Raw genomic sequence first — 27,066 nt, 5'->3', positions numbered from 1 at the left:
TTCTCATTAATACACGGAGAACTTGGAAGAGCGAAAGATCATTACTGTTGAAGAATTTTAACTTTCAATCGCATAACTGGAAAAATGTTTGCATGCGACACCTAGTCTACTGGGTTTAGTCCAAGCAGAGGTTGCGCATTGCTCTGTTAAATGAAAGTGCAGAATGGAAGTATTTTAATTTTCTGAATTCTACTTTATAACTTACAGAGCAAAAAGATTTAGCTTTTATGTTTTGTTTTTGGTTTCCTGTATAGAGTATTTATCAAAATACCTGTTGTGAAATGACAGTAAGTATGATTTCTTTAAGTAATCCTAGCATCATTGAAAATGTTATAGCATAATGCTGACAGTGCATTGTGGCATTGCAGGTCTTCATGCACGTATTGAGTTTAAGTGTGGCTTTACCCTAACATTACACAGTAATGGTAATCGAATTTCCTGAAGCAGTGTCGTAACTAGGCCTTTTTAGTGTATTGGTAGAAATGTACTACAGGAATAGTCAAACTTAAGCAACATGCTTTAATGTTGTATGATACTTATAATTACTCAACTGTTTTAACTGCTATCTCATCAATGACAGACACACAAGCACTATTACTTCATCCCACTGTAACACAACTTTGAATATTCCCTCCAGACAGTTTGGAGGGGGAAAATCCATACTTGTACTGCAGGGTGAGCTAAACATTTGAAATGGTGCACATTGTTGTGCTTTACTGGAATCCTAACAACAACACTGCTGAAGGATTTGTAACCTTTTATCATACTAATTGGGAACATCACTGCTATAATTCAGTTAAGAGCAAGGTTATGCTGCAAACTAGTACCACATTTTCACTTCTTTAAAATTGTTTTTTTCTAACTAAATTGATTTATGCCTGTAGTTGTATATCTTACTCAGTGTCTATAATCTGAAATGTATTAAATTAGTTCCAAAATTCTCTTACACTTCATAGTTCTTCCATTGGTACCAGATGTTCCCTTACCAGTTGTATTAAGCTGGAAGCATGGGCAATCTGTGCCATGGAATCAATTGCTTGTCTTTTTGCACTGCCTGTCTGAGCACTCTTGAATTAAGATGCATGTTTTGTATGGCTACTTTGCTGCTCTTAAATGGGCTGTGAATATACACCACTTTTGATATGTGAAAGTATGTTTTGTTACTGAGTGGCATAATTAAATCGGCTTAGTATTTAAATGAGCGTTTATGTTCCAAATTATACTGTAACACAGCATAAAAGGGACCTACCCACTTTTTTTCCCTTCATTAGCTCAATGCTTTTTTTTAAACTCACCTTCTCTCCTTAAGGTGGTAAAGTAAGGTTACATAGTTGCCAGCAACTATCTGGGATCTTTCCCAAGTGGCATATTTATCATGTGTTCCATTTATACTGCATAATTTGTGAGACTGCAGTGAGCGTTGTTGGGCAATTCAACTGTAGGAGACATTCCTGATCCTGTCCTCGCCCAATGTCAATGCGTACACTTCCCAGCAGTTTCAAGATAGTGACCAGGGGCTAAAATCCTGGCTTATTTTAATCCCCAACCCCCCCCCCCCCCAAAAGCAATAGGACACTGATACCATTCACTATGTCCTAGCTGACACTCAGACTAAGGTCAACAAAGGATCGAACATGGAACCTTCCTGGTCTGTTTGACTTGGTATCACTGTTCAGCGCACTTAATCATTAAGCCACTGCTAAAGCCTTTTTGTTTGGTTAAAAGCGTACTCATTTTTGTGCATTCATTTCTTTAAGTTATTGTCCTATAGGTTCTTCACCTTGCTTTGTAATACCACATTTCGTCATTCAGCTTGGGGGTTAGAGCCTCAACTTCTCCAGTTGATTTTTGTCAACCATAACTACTTAACCAGTTAAGTAGTTATATGTGACGATTCCATTATCTCATCCCTCAAACATAGAATACTTCATCTAGAAACATACCTCGGAACTGATTGCACTTTACTTTAAATGCTAATAAATATGAAGCTGGGATTTAAATATTTGAATTCTGCAGTTAGAAATCTTACAGCCCATCTATATGGATGTCAGCCTTGGCTCAGTTGCAGCACTCTCACCTCGGAGTCAGAAAACTGTGGGTTCAAGCCCCAACTGATACCTGAGTACATATACTAGGCTGACACTTCAGTGTAGTACTGAAGGAGTGCTGTAGTGTCAGATGTGCTATGTTTCCAAGGCCCAGTTTGCTCTCAGGTGGATGTAAAAGATCCCATGGCACTTTTCAAAAAAGCACAGGGGAGTTTTTCAGTTGTCCTGAACAACATTTATCCCTCAACCAATGACGCCAAAAACAGATTATCTGGTCGTTTATCTCATTGCTGTTTGAGGGAGTGCAAATTGGCAGCTGTATTTGCCCACATTACTATTTTGAAGTGCAGACACAGCTGTAATTAGCTGTGAAGTGCTTTAGGACAACTTGAGGTTATGAAAGACACTATAATACTTGAGGTTGTGAAAGGGTCTAGCGAGAATGAGGAACTGAGAGAAATTAGTATTAGTAAAAAAAAAATAGTACTGGAGAAATTAATGGGACTGAAAGCCGATAAATCCCCTGGACCTGATGGGCTACATCCTAGGGTTTTGAAAGAGGTGGCTATACAGATGGTGGATGCATTGGTTGTCATTTTCCAAAATTCCATAGATTCTAGAATGGTTCCTGCGGATTGGAAGGTAGCAAATGTAACCCCACTATTTAAGAAAGGAGGGAGAGAGAAAACGGGGAACTACAGACCAGTTAGCCTGACATCAGTAGTAGGAAAAATGCTAGAATATTATTAAGAACATGGTAACAGGGCACTTAGAAAATAATAATAGGCTTGGGCAGAGTCAACACTGATTTATGAAAGGGAAATCGTGTTTGACGAATCTGTTAAGTTTTTTGAGGTTGTAACGAGCAGAGTGGATAAGGGTGTGTGGTGTATTTGGATTTTCAGAAGGCATTCGATAAGGTGCCACACAAGAGGTTATTAAACAAAGTTAGGGCTCATGGGATTGGGGGTAATATACTAGCGAGGATTGGTTAACGGACAGAAAACAGAGTAGGAATAAATGGGTCATTTTTGGGTTGGCATGCTGTAACTAGTGGGGTACCACAAGGATCAGTGCTTGAGCCTCATTTATTCACAATCTATATCAATGACTTGGATAAGGGGACCAAATGTATAATATCCAAGTTTGCTGATGATACAAAGCTGGTGGGAATGTAAGTTGTGAGGAGGATGCATAGAGGCTTCAAGGGGATATAGATAGGCTAAGTGAGTGGGCAAGAACATGGCAAATGGAATATAATGTGGAGAAATGTGAAGTTAATCCACTTTGGTAGGAAAAATAGAAAAGCAGAGTATATTTTAAATGGTGAGAGATTGGGAAATGTTGGTGTTCAGAGGGACCTGGGTGTCCTTGTACACGAATCACTGAAAGTTAACATGCAGGTACAGCAAGTAATTAGGAAAGCAAATGGTATGTTGGGCTTTATTACAAGAGGATTTGAGTATAAGAGTAAAGACGTCTTACTGCAATTATATAGGGCCTTGGTGAGACCACACCTGGAGTATTGTGTACAGTTTTGATCTCCTTGCCTAAGGACGGATATATTTGCCATCGAGGGAGTTCCTGGTTCCTGGGATGGGGGGATTGTCCTATGAAGACAGATTGAACAGACTAGGCCTATATATTCTCGCGTTTAGAAAAATGAGAGGTGATCTCATTGAAACATACAAAATTCTTACAGGGCTTGATAGGGTAGATGCAAGGAGGATGTTTCCCCTGTCTGGGGAGTCTAGAACCAGGGGTCACAGTCTCAGAATAAGGGGTCAGCCATTTAGGACTGAGATGAGAAGAAATTTCTTTACTCAGAGGGTGGTGAATCTTTGAAATTCTCTACTCCAGAGGGCTCTGGATGCTCAGCCATTAACTATATTCAAGACAGAGATTGATAGATTTTTGGATACTAAGGGAATCCAGGGATATGGGGATAGTGCAGGAAAGTGGGGTTGAGGTAGAAGATCAGCCATGATCATATTGAATGGCGGAGCAGGCTCGTGGGGCCAAATGGCCTACTCCTGCTCCTATTTCTTATGTTCTTACAAAAAAGCAAGTTTTTTTTCTTATATTGCTTTCAGTAGGAATTTTGCAGGAACTGCTCAGATCCTGGGTACTGTCAGAATGATCTGTTTATATCGTAGATAAAATTCCACAGTAGCTTTGTAGTTGTTTACAGTTATCAACTATGTACCTGGCCACTGTGTGTTATCCTGAATAATCTTGGTTTGTCTGGTTCATTCTCTCAATACTCAGTGCATTTAAAGGGATAAAGTTAATGGAAGAAAATGAGCATGCTTTCTTTTAACCAAACAAAAAGGCTCCCTTGTGTCAGGAAAACCACTTTGCTGGCCTGTATAAGTAGACTGTTGATCAGACAGCCAGCCACTAACTTGGAAAAGAGGCCATCTCTGCCTTTTATGGTAGGACTGGTTTGCTTTTATGTTGTCTTTGGGGGAGATACTGTCTCCAGCTGCACACAGTTCTCTGGAAGCAAAAGTGCATTTTTTTTATAATTAACTATTTACAATTACCAAGCCAGAATCTGAATTGATTTTATTTGCCTTGCGTAATGGGGAGCAATATGGTCAATGGTTACAGTACATAATCTTAAGATTCATTTACACTGCATATTTGGTGAGATGGAAGCTAAGCTCCTTCTGAAAACTATAAAATCGTGATATTTTTCTTTCTCTTCTATAATGGAAATGTGAATTATTTTGAACTAATGGGTCAAAATAAAAACATTCTTTCCTCACAAGAACACCAGCGGTATGAGACCTTTTTCCTTAACCGAGGATTCCCCTCTACTGTGGTTGACACGGCCCTTGAGCGTGTCCGTTCTATTTCCCGCACTTCTGCTCTCGCCCCTTCCCCTCCCTCCCAGAACCACAATAGGGTTCCCCTTGTCCTCACCTTTCACCCCACCAGCCTCCACATTCAACGGATCATCCTCCGCCATTTCCGCCACCTCCAACGTGATCCCACCACCAAACACATCTTCCCCTCGCCTCCCCTTTCAGCATTCCGAAGGGACCGCTCCCTCCGCAACACCCTGGTCCACTCCTCAATCACCCCCAACAGCCCTTCTCCTTCACCTGGCATCTTCCTATGCAAGCGCAGGAGATGCAACACATGCCCTTTTACCTCCTCCCTTCCCACTGTCCAGGGCCCCAAACACCCCTTCCAGGTGAAACAGCGATTTACTTGTACTTATTGCAATTTAATATACTGTATTCGCTGCTCACGATGCGGTCTCCTCTACATTGGGGAGACCAAACGCAGATTGGGCGACCGCTTTGCGGAACACCGCCGTTCAGTCCGTAAAGGTGACCCTGAGCTTCCGGTCGCCTGTCACTTTAATTCTCCACTTCACTCCCACTCTGATCTCTCTGTCCTCGGCCTATTACATTGTTCCAGTGAAGCTCAACGTAAGCTCGAGGAACAGCACCTCTTTCGATTAGGCACTTCACAGCCTTCCAGACTCAATATCGAGTTCAACAATTTCAGATAATAATCCCTGCCCCCATTTTTCATGCAGTATGATTTTGCCATTCCCATTTGCAACATTTTCACAGTATGTTCTTTCAATTCCTTCCTCCCCTCCTTACCCCCCCCCCCCCCCCTGTCTCTGCACCTGCTTAACATCTGTTACATTTCCAGCTTTTTTCAGTTCTGATGAAGGGTTCCAGATCTGAAACGTTAACTCTGTTTCTCTCTCCAAGGATGCTGCCTGGCCTGCTGAGTATTTCCAGCATTTTCTGTTGTTATTTCAGATTTCCAGCATCCGCAGTATTTTACTATTATATTGTATGAGAGACCTGATTGAACTAGTAATTATTCCTATAACGGGTAGGGGTGCATTGGCTCCAGCATTTAGCAGTTCCTGGGTATGTAAGGCCTGGTCAGGGCGATCAAGAATGTGAAGTGGACAATCCCATACTATTTTCAGTATAACCTGGTAGTAAAAGGATAGACTTGTAGTCTCAAATAATGTTACATCGCATTCACTGCACACACAAAATTACATTTCAGCTCATAAGAGGCACAGTCCTGCTTACGGAAGCTGACTTTTTAGTAGAGCACATGTTGAGGGATAACAGTGCTTGTTTGAGACAAGTTTCTGTATATTACATATAACTTTAATGAGACTGAAATCTGGTTCTCTTCACACTGCCTTTGCTCTTTAGACAGCTCTGTTTATGGAAGTGTTTGGATTACAACAAGTTTTATTGTGACATAACATCGATAACTGCAACCCAGTAGTGGTTTTGAGCCACACTGGAATCATTTGTATTGGGGGAAAAAAATTATACTACCAACTTTATACAGTAGTCTCCGGTTACTTTACAACACTATTAAGTTGCTTATGTGAATGGGGAAAAAAAGTGTTTCCTAAAATAGGACAGGTCGAATTGCAAAGTAAGTGATGCAATCCGACAAGTTTATTAGAAAAGAACTTCGTAAAAATTGGTTGATTCCAATTCAGTTGCATCAATTTATAACACCAAATGGATCTGATATTTCAGATTGTTTAATTTTCTAAAATGGAGAAGTCATGCTTACTTTTGAAATAGTTGTTTTCACTGTAAAAAGCAGTTAGCAGTAAGAGATACAGACATGACACAAGCAGTTAACTTGAAAAATCTATTTTATTTCCTTCTCTGATGAATGAGGTGCCTAATTCTATAAGGTTGATGTCTTCAGTGAGTATTAGGGATAGGATCCTAAAAATTACTGATGTATAGAACTTTGTTACTATATTGATGTCCCTACTATCATTGCATTCTGTAGCCCATTGATGTCTCAAAAGTTGGATGAAGTCACAGCCCATTTTAAAACTAGCAGAAGACTCACTTTAGGTTCAATTAAATCCCAATAAGTTTGCAAATGTTCCTGGATCATTTAAAATCCAGAGTGTAATGCACATCTGAATAACCTCCTTGACTGTTTTGTTCCAACTCCCCTACATCAAACATTTCCTCTGAATTTAAACATACGCAGGCAGATTCACCTGATCTGCCATTTATTCTTGGTTTCAAATGGAATACGGCATTTTCAGTTTTTATATGTAGAAAAATTTTCCAGCAGTCTTCGCCGCTGACCGTAAATTCCGTGCCAATATCTTTACATGCTTCATTATATTTCAAATTTATAAATGTACAAGCAATTAGTTTCCTATGAGTATGCATTTTATGCTGCATGGTTAAAGTGCTCGACTATTTATTGCTTGTTTGACAATTTTAGCAGAAATGCAAATGTCCTGTTTGAAAGCCCTTTAATTGCACACTTAAAAGTTAGAACATTATAAAAATAATTGGGACTAATTTTTCACAGTAATATGACCATCTGCCACAAAGTCTAACCAGTGAAAGGTTTGCCTTTATGATACAAACCCAAATACAATCCTACTTCTGGTAGCCATTAGCTACTTAAAAGAAGCTAATGTTGATGTAAAATAAATAGAAATCCACATCTTTCATAGACAATATTTTAACATGATTAAAATATAAGAAAAAATGTCACGTTTAAATATTAATGTCAATGTTTCTGTACAAAGATGGATGGTTATTCTGTAATGTATTTTTCCACCATCAGGTTACCAGAGCACCTGTCCTTTTGAATTTATATGCAAAATGCTTATCTAATTGCCATTGGTTCCTTGCCTTAGTTATTCCTGAGTTCTGGATTCAAAAGTATTATTGTACTTGATCAGCTCTTCAATATCATGGTCAGGCTTTTCATGTACATGACTTAATTTCTACCATATATTTTTCCTATAGATGACTTAACTTGACTGTTGTATGTATACATAAGTAAAATACAAAAAAATGTGTGAAAATGCTGCAAGGTACTATAGTTTCCTAATTATTTTCTAGGTCCAGCTCGTGTTTTCTTGTAAAATTCAGGCGTTCTTGTAGATAAGGAATTTACTTCTGAAAGTACTTCTAAAGGAGCTGCATGCCAGAACTAATTTGGAGGACTAGCATGTTTTCAACTTAATGTGCTGCTTTTGTGTTAAAATAATTACAAACTGGGAAACCAACAAAATATTGAAAGTACATTTTCTCGCTGTTTGAAAGTTTAAGAAATGTAAAATTCAGTGGTGCCATAAGTTGCTGCTTTGACTGGAGGTTTTTAAATTGCATCAGTATTGCTAAAAATCTGTTTTTCAAATAGTTTCATACAATTCTTATTTTACTTCTGCTCCTGGACTACTTCAACTGTAAAGTGAGTTTCATCTCAGCTTTTGACAATTTTGTCAGTCATAGTAGCACATTAACTGCTGGTAGCAGATTAACAGCACACTGAAAATTCCTTGGGTCATCAGGATTAATAGGCAGTAGAATAAAGTTTACAACAGCACACTAATCTACAGCAGATAGTCAATATTCTTGTAATCTACGCAATGGGGTGGGAGAAATAAGCTTGTACAGATCTCTTGGTAATTGCAATATAGACCATGACCCTTCACCAAGGTTTCTCATTTGAAATAAGCTGTTGTGTGACCTGCACACCCTGTAAATTGATGCTTTTTGTTCTACTTGATCATAGTTACTTTGAAAAATCTCCCATTCAAAGAAATAACACTACATAAAATCCTATCTGGCATATATTCTAAATAGTCAGGAATACCTGTTAGTGAACTGCAAGACAGTAAACCAGGTTTGGGATTCAGCTGATGAAACTGCAGCATTTGACCACAAAACCCATAGAATTTTACAACAGGGAAGGAAGCCATTTAGCCCTGTGGCAGCTATTTGCTGGAGCAATCCAGAACTAATCCACTGCCCTCTTCTCTCCCCACTTTCCCTTAAAAGATGCTATGGCCTGAACTACTCCTGAGGTACAGCAGCAGGCACTTTTTGCTCCAAATTTAATTATGGAATCAAAGAATCTTACAGCACAGAAGGAGGCATTTCGGCCCATCGTGTCTGTGCCGGCTCTTTGAAAGAGCTGTCCAATTTAGTCCCACGCCCCAGTTTTTTCTCCATAACCCTACAAATTAGTTCTCTTCAAATACATGTCCAATTCTTTAAGCATAGTGGTGGAAAAAAAAGTTACTACATCTGTGAAAGTTAGCTGATGTGGTATGAGGTTTTGTTGCACTAAAATGTTTTCAACAGCAGCTCTCTGGACAGCTATGCATTCTTGCAGGTTGCGAATAGGTTAACCGCTTACAGGCGAAGGGAACCGTAGAACAGAAAGGTCTTTGTGCATTAAATGTTGTGTAGGGTTTATTTAAATTCTAACAGTGGTAACTTGAGTAACTGTTGCGCAGTACATTTGGGTCGCAATATGTTGCGATACACAACAGTGGGCATTTTGCTTCTCTCGCACAGTAAGATCTTAAGCTGAAACACTTCCCCAAAGAGGGGAAAATGTCAAAAATAACAAGTCGAGTTGAGCCACTCACACAGTCCTAATGGTTGGTTAGAGGATTATTGGCAAATGACTATAGAAAGTTCTATGTCTTTTTCAGCTGCGCAGCACAGGAAAAACTGGAAACGACGAGAAAGTGACTGGGGGAAGAAAACTGGAGATTTTAAGAAATAGTTTAGAGTGTTCCAAGCTGTAAACTGCTGCTCACCCAGCCTGATGTGTGCATTTGTGTTTAAGATTTTGTCTTCTGCTGAATGCACTACAGGATTCTTGGGTTAATTGGTTGTTATACTATAAATTATATTTGCGTTTTTAAACTCTTGCTGAATACAGCAGGCAGATTCAATTATACGCAACGCAAAAAATATGCAAATAAAAATTTGACAGAATTCCAGTAGACTATCATGTGTTTCCCTTGTGTTATCATCGTTCTCCGCATCCATTTGAATGCAAGCTATTCCATCAAGATAGCAAGCAAAGCAATTAAACTGCAGTCATTTGTTGACTTTTTATAGTTAGTTTTATATCGAACTATATCACTATTATTTCAAACTGTATCACTATATTTGGTAAGTTTGATCTATGCAAAGACATTTCTGCTAAATATGGGGAAGTCTGCTACTGGGAAGGCTCATGCAACAGAGACCTTCAACCCCATCTGACAAGAATTAAAATAGATTTGCCTTGATATCTGTGGAGTTTGAGTCTGATGGCAACTATCACATTCAGAACCTGATGCATGATATTTTTGCGCAATGGGGTGGAGAACCTGTACAGTTTTACCTACTTCAAATACACTCCTGTACATCAACTATTATGAATCACTTCTGCACTGGTCTAGCATTTGATCCGAAATGTAATCTGCCTGACATATCAATAGGTATTATTGCTGGCAATAAAGTAGTCCATGCTTTCAGGTACAAATATAGACCCTAGTGGTGCTCTTAGGAAGGGACACCATAGTGCCCCATTACATGGATAAGCAAAAAGGACATATTCCAGAATGTTGTGCCTCAGTGTCTTGTGATGTGTTTACACTACAAATTTAGCATTGGTGTGAAGTGGATTCAGCTTCAAACCAACACTAAACTTGTAGAATGTAAATTGGGTGTGAAGATCCTAACTCTCACTCCACTTGGTTCCAGTGTGATGTTGGGCCTGAGATTGGATTCAGGCTGTACTTACACTATAATTGTAGTGAAACCACATGCACCGACGCTATAGTTGTAGTGTAATTGCACCCTTAGAAATGTAACCCAGTGCTTTTGGATCAGACCCTTGTTGATTGCTCAGTATTTGGTGGGTATAGGGAACTTAATGGAAAAACACAGCAAGAAGATTCGGTGAGTAAACTCAGTGATGGCGGTTTTGTGTCCCCAAGATCATAAGGGAGTGGGTTTATGGATCTTTAAGATGCCACCTCTTGTTGGACTGATGATCACACATTAAGGGAAAACTTCAATATTTATTAAGAAATGAACTTGTAGGCCATGCCTGTAATCTTGAATGGATAGACATCCATCTGATGTTCCTGGTTTATCTTCCTTATAGTATGTGGGTAGAGTATAACCTTCATTCAGAGAAAGACAGGTGAGGTATTTTCTTTAAAAAGTAAAGAATGTAGAGTAGCCTTTTAATATGACTGGAATTTCAATGGGATGGTGAAATGTCATAAGCTCTGATTTTTTTTTTCCAGGTCTTTTTCCCTCTTTGCTCAGTTGGATATCTGACATGCTTGGAAGCCAGGTTTCACTAGGTTTTAGTGTGCAAACCAAGCTACTGAGAAATTTACACATAGGATGTACGGCACGGAAACAGGCCATTCGGCCCAACCAGTCCGTGCCGGCGTTTATGCTCCCCTCGAGCCTCCTCCTGTCTTTCCTCATCTAACTCTATCAGCATACCCCTCTATTCCCCTCTCCCTCATATGGTTATCTAGCCTCCCCTTAAATGCATCCACACTATTTGCCTCAACTACTCGCTGTGGTAGCGAGTTCCACATTCTCACCACTCTCTGGGTAAAGAAGTTTCTTCTGAATTCCCTATATGACTTCCTGAGGCGCATTCGTAATAAGGTGGATGAATTAGCTGCGCAAATAGAGGTAAATGAATATAATTTGATTGGGATTACGGAAACATGGCTCCAGGGTGGCCAAGGCTGGGAACTCAACAACTAGGGGTATTTAATATTCAGGAAAGATAGGCAAAAAGGAAAGGGAGGTGGGGGTAGCATTGCTGGTTAAAGAAGGGATTAACACAATTGTAAGGAAGGATATTAGCTCTGATGTGGAATCTGTATGGGTAGAACTGAGAAATACCAAGGGGCAGAAAACGCTAGTGGGAGTGGTATATAGGCCTCCAAACAGTAATGCAGAGGTTGGGGATGGCATTAAAAGGGAAATTGGAGAAGCGTGCAATAAGGGCACAGCAGTCATCATGGGTGACTTTAATCTACATATAGATTGGCTAACCAAATTAGTAACAATACTGTGGAGGAGGAATTCCTGGAGTGTTTATGGGATGGTTTCCTGGACCAATATGTCGAGGAACCAACCAGAGATCAGGCCATCTTAGACTGGGTATTATGTAACGAGAAAGGATTAATTAGCAATCTTATTGTATGAGGCCCCTTGGGTCGGAGCGATCATAATATGATCGAATTCTTCATTAAGATGGAGAATGAAGTAGTCGACTCTGAGACTAGGGTCCTGAATTTAAATAAAGGAAACTACGATGGTCTGAGGCGCGAGTTGGGTAGAATTGATTGGGGAATGTCACTCAAAGGGTTGACGGTGGATAGGCAATGGCAAATATTGAAAGACTGCATGGATGAGCTACAGAATTTGTTCATCCCAGTTTGGCATAAAAATCAAACAAAAAAGGTGACTCAACTGTGGCTAACAAGGGAAATTAGGGATAGCATAAGATCCAAGGAGAGGACATATAAATTGGCCAGAAAAAGCAGTAAACCTGAGGATTGGGAGCAGCTTAGGATTCAACAAAGGAGGACAAAGGGATTAATTAAGAAAGGGAAAATAGAATATGAGAGTAAGCTTGCAGGGAACATAAAAACTGAATGTAAAAGCTTTTATGTGAAGAGAAAAAGATTGGTGAAGTCAAGCGTAGGTCCCTTACAGTCAGAATCAGGGGAATTTATAATGGGGAACAAGGAAATGGCTGACCAATTAAATACATATTTTGGTTCTGTCTTCACAAAGGAGGACACAAATAACCTCCCAGAAATGTCAGGGAACATAGGGTCTGATGAAAGGGAGGAACTGAAAGAAATCAGTATTTGTAGGGAAATGGTGTTAGGGAAATTGATGGGATTGAAGGCCGATAAATCCCCAGGGCCTGATAATCTACATCCTAGGCTACTTAAGGAAGTGGCCCTAGAAATAGTAGATGCATTGCTGATCATCTTCCAGATTCCATCGAATGTTGGAACAGTACCCATGGATTGGAGGGTAGCTAATGTTACCCCACTATTCAAAAAAGGTGGTAGCGAGAAAACGGGGAATTACAGACCGGTAAGCCTGACATCGGTAGTGGGGAAAATGCTAGAGTCCATTATAAAAGATGTAATAGCAGAGCACTTGGAAAACAGTGACCGGATCGGACAAAGTCAACATGGATTTACAAAAGGTAAATCATGCTTGACTAATCTACTGGAATTTTTTGAGGATGTAACTGGTAAAATAGATAAGGGAGAACCAGTGGATGTGGTGTATTTGGACTTTCAGAAGGCTTTCGATAAGGTCCCGCATAAGAGATTAGCGTGTAAAGTTAAGGCACATGGGATTGGGGGCAAGGTATTGACTTGGATAGAGAACTAGTTGGCAGACAGAAAGCAAAGAGTTGGAATAAACGGGTCTTTTTCCGAGTGGCAGGCAGTGACTAGTGGGGTACCGCAGGGATCGGTCCTTGGACCCCAGCTATTCACAATATATATTAATGATCTAGACAAGGTAACTAGATGTAATATATACAAATTTACAGACGACACAAAGCTGGGTGGGCGTGTGTGCTGTGAGGAGGATTCCGAGAAACTCCAGGATGATTTGGACAGGTTGGGTGATTGGGCAAAAACATGGCAGATGCAATATAACGTGGATAAATGTGAGGTTATCCACTTTGGTGGCAAAAACGGTGATGCGCCATCAATTACTCAAAAGACTGAAGTTGAGCGAGTAACAATCAGGCTTTTATTAACTAAAGAATGAAGGTCTTGTCTCGAGTGGTCGACCCGTCCAGAATACTAAGGGACTGGGAGGTAGTCACTTATATACCTGGAATAGTGGGAGGAGTCAGCCGAGGCATGTCCAGACCTGTACCTAGTGGAATACACATACAGACACAGACAGGTATGACAGTGGTTTACCACAAACGGGAAGGCAGATTATTATCTGAATGGCAATAGATTGGGAGAAGGGGAAGTGCAACGAGACCTGGGTGTCCTTGTGCACCAGTCGCTGAAGGTAAGCATGCAGGTGCAGCAGGTGGTTAAGAAGGCAAATGGTATGTTGGCCTTCGTAGCGAGAGGGTTTGAGTACAGGAACAAGGATTTCTTGCTGCAGTTGTGCAGGGCCTTGGTGAGACCACATCTTGAGTATTGTGTGCAGTTTTGGTTGCCTTATCTGAGGAAGGATGTTCTTGCCATGGAAGGAATTCAGCAAAGATTCACCAGGCCGATACCTGGGATGGCAGGAATGACGTATGAGGAGAGATTGGGACGATTGGGCTTGTACTCGCTGGAGTTTAGAAGAATGAGAGGGGATCTCATTGAAACTTATAAAATTCTGACAGGACTGGACAGACTAGATGCAGGAAGGATGTTCCCGATGGTCGGGGAGTCCAGAACCAGGGTCACAGTCTAACGATAAGGGGTAGGCCATTTAGGACAGAAATGAGGAGGAATTTCTTCACCCAGAGAGTGGTGAACCTGTGGAATTCTCTACCACAGAAGGCAGTAGAGGCCAATTCATTAAATATATTCAAGAAGGAGTTGGATATATTTCTTAAGGCTAAAGGGATCAAAGGGTATGGGGAGAAAGCAGGGACCGGGTACTGAAATTGGATGATCAGCCATGATCGCATTGAATGGCGGAGCAGGATCGAGGGGCCGAATGGCCTACTCCTGCTCCTATCTTCTATGTTTCTACCTTATATTGATGGCCTCTAGTTATGCTCTTCCCCACAAGTGGAAAAACTCTATCAAAATCTTTCATAATTTTAAAGACCTCTATTAGGTCACCCCTCAGCCTTATTTTTTTCAAGAAAAAAGTGACCCAGCCTGTTCATCCTTTCCTGATGGGTATACCCTCGCATTTCTGGTATCATCCTTGTAAATCTTCTCTGCACCCTCTCCAGTGCCTCTATATCCTTTTGATAATATGGCGACCAGAATTGTACGCAGTGTGTGGTCTAACCAAGGTTCGATACAAGTTTAGCATAACTTCACTACTTTTCAATTCTATCCCTCTAGAAATAAACCCTAGTGCTTGGTTTGCTTTTTTATCGCTTTGTTAACCTGTGTCACTACTTTTGGTGATTTGTGTATCCCTTTGCTCCTCTACCCCACCCAGACACACACCTTCCAAGTAATAAGTGACCTCCCTATTCTTCCTACCAAAATGTAATACCTCACATTTATCTGTTGAATTTCATTTGCCAATTATATGCCCATTCTGCAAGTTTATTAATATCTTCCTGTAATTTGTTGCAGTCCTGCTCAGTATTGATTATTTCCCCCCCCCCCCCAATTTGGTGTCATCCGCAAATTTAGAAATTGTGTTTTTGATTCCAAAGTCTAAATCATTAATATAAATTGTGAACATTGGTCCCAGTACTGATCCTTGTGGAACACCACTACCCACCTTCTGCCACTTTGAATAGCTACCCTTTACTGGAATTCCCTGCCTAAACCTCTCTGCCTCGCTACCTCTCTTTCCTCCTTTAAGATGCTCCTTAAAACCTACCTCTTCCTGCCCTAATTTATCCTTATGTGGCTCCGTGTCAAATTTTTTGTCTTAAAATACTCCTGTGCAGCGCCTTGGGACATTTTACTACGTTAAAGGCGCTATACAAATACAAGTTGTTGTTGTTGTACTCTGCTTTCTATCTTGTAGCCAGCTATGTAATCTACATGGACTTCAGTAAGGCTTTTGACAAAGTCCTGCATGGAAGACTGGTCAAGAAGGTAAGAGGCCATGGGATCCAGGGCAATTTGGCACATTGGATCCAAAATTGGCTTAGTGACAGGAGGCAGAGGGTGATGGTCGAAGGTTGTTTTTGTGACTGGAAGCCTGTGTCCAGTGGTGTACCGCAGGGATCGGTGCTGGGTCCTTTGCTGTTTGTAGTGTACATTAATGATTTAGATATGAATGTAGGAGGTATGATCAGTAAGTTTGCAGATGACACGAAAATTGGTGGAATGGTAAATAGCGAGGAGGGAAGCCTCAGGCTACAGGATGATAGACAGGTTGGTCAGATGGGCAGAACAGTGGCAAATGGAATTTAACCCTGAAAAGTGTGAGGTGATGCATTTTGAGAGGACTAACAAGGTAAGGGAATACACAATGAATGGTAGGACCCTTGGAAGGACAGAGGTTCAGAGAGACCTTGGTGTGCATGTACATATATCCCTGAAGGCAGCAGGACGGGTAGATAAGGTGGTTAAAAAGGCATATGGGATACTTGCCTTCATTAGCTGAGGCATAGAATATAAGAGCAGGGAGGTTATGATGGAGCTGTACAAAACGCTAGTTAGGCCACAGCTGGAATACTGTGTGCAGTTCTGGTCGCCACACTATAGGAAGGATGTGATTGCATTGGAGAGGGTGCAGAGGAGATTCACCAGGATGTTACCTGGGCTGGAGCGCTTCAGCTATGAAGAGAGACTGGACAGGCTGGGGTTGTTTTCCTTAGAGCAGAGAAGGCTGAGGGGGGACCTGATTGAGGTGTACAAAATTATGAGGGGCATAGATAGGGTAGATAGAAAGGAACTTTTCCCCTTAGTAGAGGGGTCAATAACCAGGGGGCATAGTTTCAAGGTAAGGGGCAGGAGGTTTAGAAGGGATTTGAGGAAAAACATTTTCACCCAGAGGGTGGTTGGAATCTGGAACTCTCTGCCTGAAAGGGCGGTAGAGGCAGGAATCCTCACAACATTCAAGAAGCATTTAGATGAGCACTTGAAACACCATAGCATACAAGGCTACGGACCAAGTGCTGGAAAATGGGATTAGAATAGACAGGGCTTGATGGCCGGCGTGGACACGATGGGCTGAAGGGCCTCTTTCTGTGCTGTAAAACTCTGACTCTATGACTATCCATTCTGCTACTTGTCCCCTGACTCCACACACTGACTTTATTCATTAGTCTATTATGTAGTACTTTATCAAAGGCCTTTTGAAAATCTAGATAAATTGCATCTACTGCATTACCCTTGTCTATTCTCTCTGTTACCTCTTCAAAAATTCAATGAGGTTGGTCAAACAAGACTTTCCCTTTTGATATCTATGCTGACTATTCATTATTATATTTTTGGATTCTAGATGTTCTTCTGTTTTCTCCTTTAGTAGGGATTCCATTAGTTTTCCTGCCACCAATGTTAAGCTGACTGGTCTATAGTTCCCTGGACATGTTCTATCTCCCTTCTTAAATATAGGTATTATATGTTGGCTATCCACCAGTCCTCTGGCACTACATCTTTTTCTAATGAATTATTAAATATGTGTAGTAATGTCTCTGCTATCTCTTCCCTAGATTCTTTTAAACTGCGTGGATGTAATCCATCTGGATCAGGGGTTTTTTCCTGAGTTTGATTAGTTTATTTAATAATATCATCTTTTTATTTTAAATGCAGTTATTTAATTACTAATCTCATGATTTAATGTCAAGGCCACCTGTTCTATCTCCCTGGTAAATACTGAAGCAAAGTAATTATTTAATATTTCTGCCATCTCTCCATCACTGCCTGTGATATTATCCTGTCCATCCCTTAGTGGCCCTATTCCCATCCTGACCACCCTTTTTTATTGATGTGCCTATAAAATATTTTACTATTTTGTTTTATCTTGATAATTTAATTTCATAGCTCCTCTTTGCCTTCCTAATTGTTTTGACTTCTCTCCTAATCTTTTCGTATTCTCCCTTATCATGCTCTCCCCTGCTGTCCATGTACTTAATGTATGCCTCTTTACACATACTGAATTTCTGTTTACCCAATACGAAGTATGTACTCTTTCCTCGTATCTCTATCTCAGTCCAGAGAGCTAGGTGTAGTTTGTAAAATCCAAAATTTGCAGGGGTACTGGTAGTGTTAACCGGGTAGAACTGCATAGCTTATGCGAGGATGGTCATTAGACAACTAATGAAAGCAGTTTGAGCACTTGCTAATTGGGTATTGGGTACCAGCACAACTCACTGTACAATGTGAAAGCATGGACATGCCATGTCCCATTTGAATGATGGTTCTGTTACTTGGAGGGTTGGAGCTACAGTAGCAGGTGTTTGAGAATTGTTGTGATACATGTCCTGTAAGCTTTGTACATTGCATAAAATCCAACATTTGGCCATGTACTTTCATAGCTTTCAACTTATTGTTGAAACACTAAGTCAAAGGCTTTTGGAAATCGAGTAAACTAATGTTTGGGTTTCCGCAGAACCCTGCGATCTCGGATACACCCATCATCTACATTCTTTACGACAGTCGAAATCCAGCCTTTTCCTTTCTGATCACTTCCCAGATCTCCAGAGAGTCCGACATGCATGTCATAAAAACCCAAAGAACCTCAGAGCTACTGATCTAGGCAAGATTCCTTGGTAGATTTACGCACTGCTGGGATCCCCCTTCTAGTGATTAGAAACCACAACTATGCTGTGGAATATCAAGGGTATGCATACCTTAAATGTAATCTTATTCACTAGCCTCAGAAGGGTAGCTTGAACTTGTGTATGTTGTTCCTGGCACAGTTTTGAACAGCATTACAGTTGCCCTATCTTTTGCCGAGAGCAGCTTTTAGGAATTTGGCATGATATTATCCACGCCTTCTGCCCTATTCTAGCTTGCCAATACATTATGGAGTCCACTTCCTCCCAGTGAACTTGTTCATTAAAGCCATTGATCTTAGCAGCACACTCTACCAATTTTTCCAAATTCCATTCAGATAGATCCTTACCATGGTCTGTTGGATCAGAAGCTAACTCCAGACCCTTAGGATGCCCTTATAGGAATTGTTGGTGCGATCATCATATTTTTCCGTCATTGGCAGTAGCCCAGAGGAACTTTAAAAAAAAAACCATGATCAATAATGTATTTTTGAATCATTTTGTATTATTGCTTGTGAGCCAGTTACATCACCAACAGGCTGACTGTCTTTGTCAGCTAGCTCATTTCACCATAGTGAAACAACCATTGTCTAATTTAGTACTTTTTCAAGAGTTCTGATCACCTTAATCTTTATTTAATATAATATAGCATTATGGTAGTAATCTATTTTAATGCAAAGATGACTTGAGCAGGGATGGTTACGATTTAAAAAAAACTTACTTGCTGAGTAAAGACGAGCAGCAGTGAGGAAAGAAATGATGGGAATGGGGAAGGGACTAGCTTTGTGTCTGGAAATATAATGTGCAATTCCTTGTATTTTTTAAAGTATCTTCTCATTAAAGCAACTAGAATTGGAAAAGCACGGGTCAGGCATTTTAATATTTCACAACATTGCATACAGGTATTTAGTATGACAAAATAATTTCATCTAAGTCTGCTAGCCTGCCTGGCGTCTGAAAGGAAAATTAGATTTTTGAAACTCATTTGAGCAGATTCCAGTTGTCAGTATATGCAAAAGTGGAATACAATCATGACTATTAAAATAACATGACAAATATTGTTGAATTTTATGGTTATAAAAGTGGGCCTGAGTTGTGTATGGAATAATAGGTATCTTGTAATAGCAGTGATCCAGCTGTGTTCATAAGACATCTTAAACCCTGAAACTAAATGGGTTTATAAACTGTTACCTGAACCCTGAGATTACAACCTTGAAATAAATTCCTGATATCTGGTGTGTAGTACATGTGGTTCCTCATATTTTAAGTAAGATTTTATTCTGTTGGCCAGTATGTCTATGCAAATTGCTTCCATCAGTAGACTTCATGTCTTGTGTATATGATTATACAAGAGGATTGTGACATTTTTGCTGCGGTTTTATTGAGAAGTAATATACGTTGTTTTCGAGAAATCTTTGTCAAGTGTACTTTATAATTGATTTTCAATCTAAGGCAGTCCCACTGAGCTGGCCAGCCGGGTAGAGGCGTTGGAGGAGAATGGTGTGGTTGACTGTGTCAAAGGCTGCAGTGAGAGCAGGAGGAGCGATAGTGCACCACACTCAGAAGATGTCATTTTTAACGTTGATTCAGGCTACTTCAGTGCTGTAGCAAAAGCGGAAACCTGATTTGAAGAGATTCAAACATGCAGTTGTGGGAAAGATGGGCATTGATATGGGAGGCGACAACACATTCAAGAACTTTGGAGAGAAAGGGAAGGTTGGAATTGGCACAGTAGTTTGTAAGAACAGAGGAGCCGAGAGTCGTTTTTTTGAGGAGGGTGATAACGGTGGTTTTGAAACAAAGGGGAACAGTATCTAAGAGGGGACCATTTAAAATGTCAGCTAGCATGGAGACCAGGAAAGGAATTTGGGTGGTTAGCAGTTTAGTGGGAATAGAGTCAAAGGAGCAAAAGTTGGGTCTTATGGATAAGATGAACTCAGAGGGCATGACTGGACATAAGAGAGAAACTAGAGAAAGTCACGGGTTCAGAGCCAGGGCACGGGAGAACCTTGGGAGAGGTTTAACTTGGTGGACAAGGAAGGGGGGCAGGGAGCAGAGCAGCAGAGGAGATGAACAGATAGTCTCAGTCTTGTGACAAAGGAGTCCATGACCTCCTCACACTTGTTTGAGGTGTCAGACAAGCGGGGTTTAAGGAGATAGTAGTAGTCGGTTATCTTCTCTTCAGGATTATCCTGGAGTAGTGTACGGTTTTGACGGAGGAGAGTGAGGCCCAATGGTGATCAATGTGATCTATGCAGATTTGATGATGGATGGCTAAACAGGTTGTACACCAGATAAGCTCAAGTCTGCTCCCCTTGATTTTGAGAGAGTGAAGCTGGGCGCCCTAACAAGGGGAACAGCCAAGATGGAAGAGCATAAAGGTTTTACTGGGGACAGTGGCATTAAAGGTGAAGGACATGCAGTGATTGAATAGATTGACAGCTGCAGAAGTATTGTGGCAAATGGATGACCAAAGGCTAGGTAGTTGGCAGCTTAAAATCTAGGCAAAAGAGAGCACCTCTGGCAGTGCAGCACTCCCTCACTACTGTACTGTGTCTAGATTCTGTGCTGAAGTCCTGGAGTGGGGCTTGAACCCACAATTTTCTGATTTCAAAAGCAAGAATTTGGGGCTGCACTGAGCCTAGCTGACACTTCTATGTAGCACAGTTTAGTAACTTATTAGAACAGCCTAAACTATTACTATTTGATTTTGGCAACCCAATTTCAGTTTTCAGTTTTAAACCTACTAGTGGATATCCTGTGGCACTGCTCACAATAGGTCAAAGGATACACTGTTTTATAACTACAGGAGTTTTATACTATATAATGTACAATGTATTATTCTGCTGTTGAACTGCTTTTGTATGTAATTTGGTGTGCCCCTTTATGGCCATTATGTGTCATTGCCATGCCAGCTTCAGGTCAGTTCTTGCAGATTCTCGGAACCATTGGAGACTTTTGCCTATAAGCGTGACTCCGAAAGCCAATGAGGCGTTTTCTGTTGTTTCCCTGTACGTTAGACATGATTAAATTTTTTTTAAGTGAGACACAGAAATGTGCAAATGTAGCACCTGACATACAACACATGTCTTAAAACATTTTACATATTCTGGTCAATCTTCTGTGGTGGTGTTCATGGTTAGTCAAAGGAAATGGCATGTCTTTTAACGGTTTGCTTAAGTAGAAAAAAGTTAGTTACATCTCTGGAGCAAACATGAATAACAGGTTTTCTTGTAATTTTCTTTTGAGTTAACGGCACCATACTATAGTGCAAGTAATACCAGGCGTTACCATTACAGTATTGTCCATTGATTTCAATGGGCTGGGGCATTACTGCTTTTTTTTATTTTATAGAATACACATGGCAAAGCTTCACATACAACTTCTGTCTGTTAAGCTCTCCCAGATAATGTTAGCTAGAATTCTGTTCCTTGTATGCAGAAGTTTGGCTAGAATTCGCCTTTACCACTGAACCATTGGTCGTGTAAGCCATGGGAAGACTCTGGGGCTACTCCCTGCCACCTGAACACAAGTTTGCTGGAGCTTGTAGGTGCTCTGTAACCTCCGTCAGCTCTGTAAAACCTCTGTCCTCACTGCCTGGAACTTTTTGTGCCACCTGTGGTACTACAGTAGACTACCCTTTATCCGAACTTCCGAAAACCGAAACCCTCTAAAAACCGAAGGTTTTTTCGGTCAGCGTAAGTCGTGCGCACGACATGACCAGAGTGGCGCACGACTTACGCTGAGCAGGGCAGAGTGTCACTGAGTTCCCTCCTGGGTAGGAGATTGCAGGCCTAGCCGGATAAGGGATAGTGTAGCATTTTTCCGCACTTCTGAAAACCAAAATCGTTCAGCGTAAGTCGTGCGCATGACGCCGACCCCGCCCCCTTTCAGATAAGATATAGTGTTACCAGCCTTTATCCGCACTCCCGAAAACCGAATTACTCTGAAAACCGAAGTGTTTTCGCTCAGCGTAAGTCGTGCGCACGACCCCGACCCCCCGCCGACCCCCACCCTTTCGGCTAAGGGATAGTGTATCCTTTATCCGCACTCCCGAAAACCGAATTACTCTGAAAACCGAAGTGTTTTCGCTCAGCGTAAGTCGTGCGCACGACCCCGACCCCCCGCCGACCCCCACCCTTTCGGCTAAGGGATAGTGTATCCTTTATCCGCACTCCCGAAAACCGAATTACTCTGAAAACCGAAGTGTTTTCGCTCACCTTCCGAAATCCGAAATTTTCCGAAAACCGAAACACGGCTGGTCCCGAGGTTTTCGGATAAAGGATAGTCTACCTGTAATACTATTCCAGTCAGTCTTTTGTGGTGTTGCACACGAGGAACCAAGACCAAGTACTGTTGTAATGTGGGAAAGGAGCTGAGGAAGAGACAAAGACAGCAGGTCACCAAGTAAGAAGGAATGATGCAGAAGTTCTATAATATGCATGTACGCAGTCTCATCTCAGAGAAATATGGTAAAACCTTGACGGTGCCAAGTCAGTGATATACATAATGTATAAGAAAGGGAACTAAGCCTGCAGGAATTTCACTTGAGTTGGTCAAAGACAATGAATAATCATTTGTAATTGGGTTATGTTCCAGAGTATGTTGATCTAACAAAATTGTTAATCAAAGATACAAAATTCTTACAGGGCTTGACCGGGTAGATGCAGGGAGGATGTTTCCCCTGGCTGGGGAGTCTAGAGCCAGGGGTCACAGTCTCCGAATAAGGGGTCGGCCATTTAGGACTGAGAAGAGGAGAAATTTCTTCACTGAGGGTGGTGAATCTTTGGAATTCTCTACCTCAGGGCTGTGGAGGCTCAGTCGTTGAGTATATTCAAGACAGAGATCAATACATTTTTGGATATTAAGAGAATCAAGGGATATGGGGATAGTGCAGGAAAGTGGAGTTGAGGTAGAAGATCAACCAAGATCTTATTGAATAATGGAGCAGGCTCGAGGGGCCAAATGGCCTACTACTCCTCCTATTTCTTATGTTCTTCAAGAGAGTGCAGAGGCTATTAGATGGCTGGTTTATAGTTTCAGGACAAGAAAAGCTTTAGCCTGATAGTTTGCTGATCAAAACTTTTTTTTTGTTCTGATTGGTAACTGATGGCTCAAAATGTGGTTCTACCTAGTGCCACTTGCAGTTTGTGTATCTGCAGTAGCTTACCTTTAAAGGATTTATTGTTCAATATAGATATTTGTAAAATGACCTTTTTTCTGGTACCTTTGACAGGTTCCTTTGCAGCTGATTGAAAGTGTTGAATGCCGTGAGATGTTCCAGCTTCATTTGACTTGTAAAGACTGCAAAGTTATCAGGTACATAAAATTGGATTACAGGAGGAAATTTTTATTTGTTTCTAGATTTTTAACGTTTTTATATTTACAGTATAATGCTAAGTGTCTTCGATTAAAGGAGTATTCTTTTAGATATTTTAATGTCACATTTATGGAAAAAAATCTACATTTGTAGATATTCACTGACAAACCATTGGGACATTATGAAAGCTTCTATCTATAAAATATACAAACTAATCATGCAAAGACTGTATGCATGTGGAATATTGGGGTAATTGTACCTGAATTAGTTGCCCAGTGAGAACCACAAAAGTGCGTAACTGATTTATTAGGACTGTTGATGCAGTTCCTGCTAAATTGGACATGGCTTTAAAAATCATTTAATTTTGGAATGGTTTTTGTTGATCTTTCTTCTTCCTCTTTCCCACCGTGAAAAATACCATGCACAATTAAACCACCTGATGGTGCACAAGTAATCTGTGCCATGATTTTGTTGGTGCTAATTTGTAAATAGTTGTAAGGAGATAGAGTAGGAGGCCTGGTTGAGGCACTCTTCAACTTTTGATTCTACTTGATGGCCTGACTGAGAGTGGGAATTTGCCACATGGGGAGTTGGCAAGTGCAAACCTTATTTTGTTACAGTATTGGGCATACACTGGTGCATTGTGCCATTGGGCTGCGAGTTACTGTAATTCTGTTTGAAAATACAGGAAACTTTGTGCTATCCGGCACCCACGGGACCGAGCTGCTGCCGTTGCCTAAAAAGTGCCGTACTCTCCAGAGTTAATGTTGAGAGATACGGAGATTCTTATCTCCGTATTTGACAACAAACACTGTTGCTTAGCAACAGCTTCTAAACACTCTGGTGTGGCCCTAAAGCTCTGTAGCTGAAGCTGTTGCTATAGCTACAGACCTTGCACAGCTTGACTGTTCAAACAAAGCAAAAAAAAACAAAAAGAATAAAAAACGACGGCTGATTTTTGCCGGTGGCTCCAGATTGCCGGATAGCTCACCTCCGGATAGCACACAGTTTCCTGTATTTTCAAAGTACAATTGAGCCTGATTAACACACATCTTGATTGAAGTGTAGATTTCCAGCACAGCTTTCCTGTTCAGTCCTATCTATAATATATTAAAACTCGTGCGTGTGTGTATACTTCCTATCTATAAAACCTTATACTTCCTTTTGTGTGACAGAAATATAACTTTTGTATCAACTTTTCCCATTAAATGTCCACATTTATAGCTATTAAACTGTAATTCCACTCTTCCTCCAGTGGTGGTGCTGTAACACCTCAGTTTTTTTGTCTTCGAGCTCCTTAGCCTGTACTGCAGAGAAATTCCTATGCTCAAACAGACTTTACTTCTCTGTTTTCCAAATTGCATAAGTTTTGCCAATTAACTATAATATAGGGAAAGAATATACGATTTTACCAGGGTAAGCCTGCAACTTTGGTCCAATTATCCCCTGGCCTCTAATCCTACTTGACCTCAACGCTACGCTTGATCTTGACTCCCCGTGTGTAATGCCATGGGAGATTAACTTGCATTATATAAATATACTAACCTATAATATTTTTTCGTAAGACAAAATTGGGAGGATTAGCAAATCATCTTTTGTCTTTATTATAATTTGCTTAGATAAATTCCTAAAGCTAAGCAGTACACTTGCTGTTAACATCATAAAGAAGAAAGAACGAACTTGCATTTATATAGCACCTTTCACCACCTCTGGTCAGCCCAAGATGCTATACAGCCAATGAAGTACTTTTGAAGTGTAGTCACTGTTGTAATGTAGGGAAATGTGACCGCCAATTTGCACACAGCACGGTCCCACCAACAGCAGTGAGATAAATAACCAGACAATCTGTTTTAATATTGTTGGTTAACGGATAAATATTGGCCAGGACACCAGGAAAACTACCGTGCTCCTTTTCGGATTGTGTCATGGGATCTTTTATGTCCACCTGAGAAGGCAGACGGCACCTCAGTTTAACGTCTTATCCGAAAGACAGTACAGCACGCCCTCAGTGATGCACTGAAATGTTAGTCTAGATTATGTGCTCAAGTGTCTGGAGTGGGGCTTGAACCTTCTGACAACAAGGAATCTGCTGAATGGTATACTGATGGTAAAATACATGGCATCATATGAATGAATAGTAAATATTCATTGTATGTGATTTTTACCAGTTGCTGTAAAGATTTTGTCACTTCATGTATAAATTTTTCTTTTATAAAAAAAAAACACGAACAGGTGTCAATTTTCTACCTTTGAACAATGTCAAGAGTGGGTAAAACGTCTGAACAATGTTATACGGCCACCTGCAAGGATAGAAGACCTCTTTGCCTTTGCTTACCATGCTTGGTGTATGGATGTATATGCTAGTGAAAAAGAGCAACACGGAGACTTGTGTCGACCAGGTATTGTTTAGCAGTGTGTGTTCATTTCTCCATATAATTTATATGTAAAATTGAAATCCCCACCATGCAGTTTCCTTCAGTCAGGAAGGAAGTACTGTTACAGCAAAACAGTTGCAACTGTTGAGAATCACATTTGAGAACTTGGCTGACAGGAAGTACACTTGTTGCTGGATATATTAGATGTGAACAATTTCTCCCCCCCCCCCCCCCCCCCCCCCAAATTCTTTCACTCCCCTCAACATTAATCTTTGCCAGCATTGATGTGCACAACCTAAGAATGCAAGCAGTTCTGGAACTCAAAATCATTATTATTTGGAAGACATGCTCGCATTTCAGAATTACACTGGTCATCCAACCACTGAGATTCCAGATTCATTACCAAGTCTGCGTTAATTTGGTTGGTCCTAGCTGAGTTATGGTTGGGGCACTACAGTTGATCTCTCTGCCTCTGGGCTATGGAGGGAAATATCAACAAAGTTCCCTGCTTCTGATCACTGTTCAGTGATCCTTGCTGGAAATTATTCATGCATGGGCATTGAGTGAGCTCAGCTGTGATGCCCCGTAGTCAAATAACCATCGACACTACTTTGTAGGTGCTTATACGAAGAATAGCCACTTGAGTGAGCTACCAAAAGGTGATTAGCACATTTGAAACTATAATCCGAGTTTGAGTCAGATGAGTTAAGGGGAGGAGGGGAGAAAGTTGTGGATTTTTTTTTTCAATGTTGTGCTTATATCCAGTAGATCTCTCTCAATTATAACTATCTTTTCTCATTCACAGTGAAGGTTCAGTAGATTATAATTTACCCTAAAGTTTTGCAATTCAAATGTTTTGAGTAATTGAAGAAGTTGCTGATAGCTTAGAAAGGCAAAGAAGAACAAGCCACTTGAATTGTCACTGTGTATTTCTGTAATCTATCCATTATCTTTTTTCAGGTGAGCATGTTGTTTCAAGATTTAAAAATGAGGTGGAACGAATGTGCTTTGATATGCAAAATGCATGGAGGATCACAAATATCAACGATAAATACAGGTAAGAACTTTGTTACAATTGTTGCTCCTGTAGATGCTTCTT

General features: G+C 40.7%; 1 protein-coding gene across 16 annotated transcripts in view; it reads left to right on the top strand.

Moving 5' to 3' along the window:
- Positions 1–27,066, top strand: part of mtmr3 (myotubularin related protein 3) — a 128,453-nt gene that overhangs the window by 56,210 nt on the left and 45,177 nt on the right. For 13 of the 16 annotated variants that reach the window (XR_015072327.1, XM_085961704.1, XM_085961698.1 and 10 more), the window contains 4 exons: positions 255–287; positions 23,509–23,591; positions 25,825–25,991; positions 26,928–27,024. Coding sequence is in view for 15 of the 16 variants with exons in the window: in XM_085961704.1 (XP_085817830.1) it covers positions 255–287; positions 23,509–23,591; positions 25,825–25,991; positions 26,928–27,024 (380 nt within the window). In the remaining variant the exon portion in view is untranslated. The remainder of the gene's footprint in view (positions 1–254; positions 288–23,508; positions 23,592–25,824; positions 25,992–26,927; positions 27,025–27,066) is intronic. The other 3 variants (XM_085961713.1, XM_085961709.1, XM_085961708.1) reach the window with 1 other exon arrangement.

The sequence above is a fragment of the Somniosus microcephalus genome, chromosome 19 (assembly GCF_052327205.1).
Source record: "Somniosus microcephalus isolate GS21.2 chromosome 19, FLI_Smic_1.0, whole genome shotgun sequence".
Taxonomy (NCBI): domain Eukaryota; kingdom Metazoa; phylum Chordata; class Chondrichthyes; order Squaliformes; family Somniosidae; genus Somniosus; species Somniosus microcephalus.
This window is presented reverse-complemented; position numbering and strand designations above follow the sequence as displayed.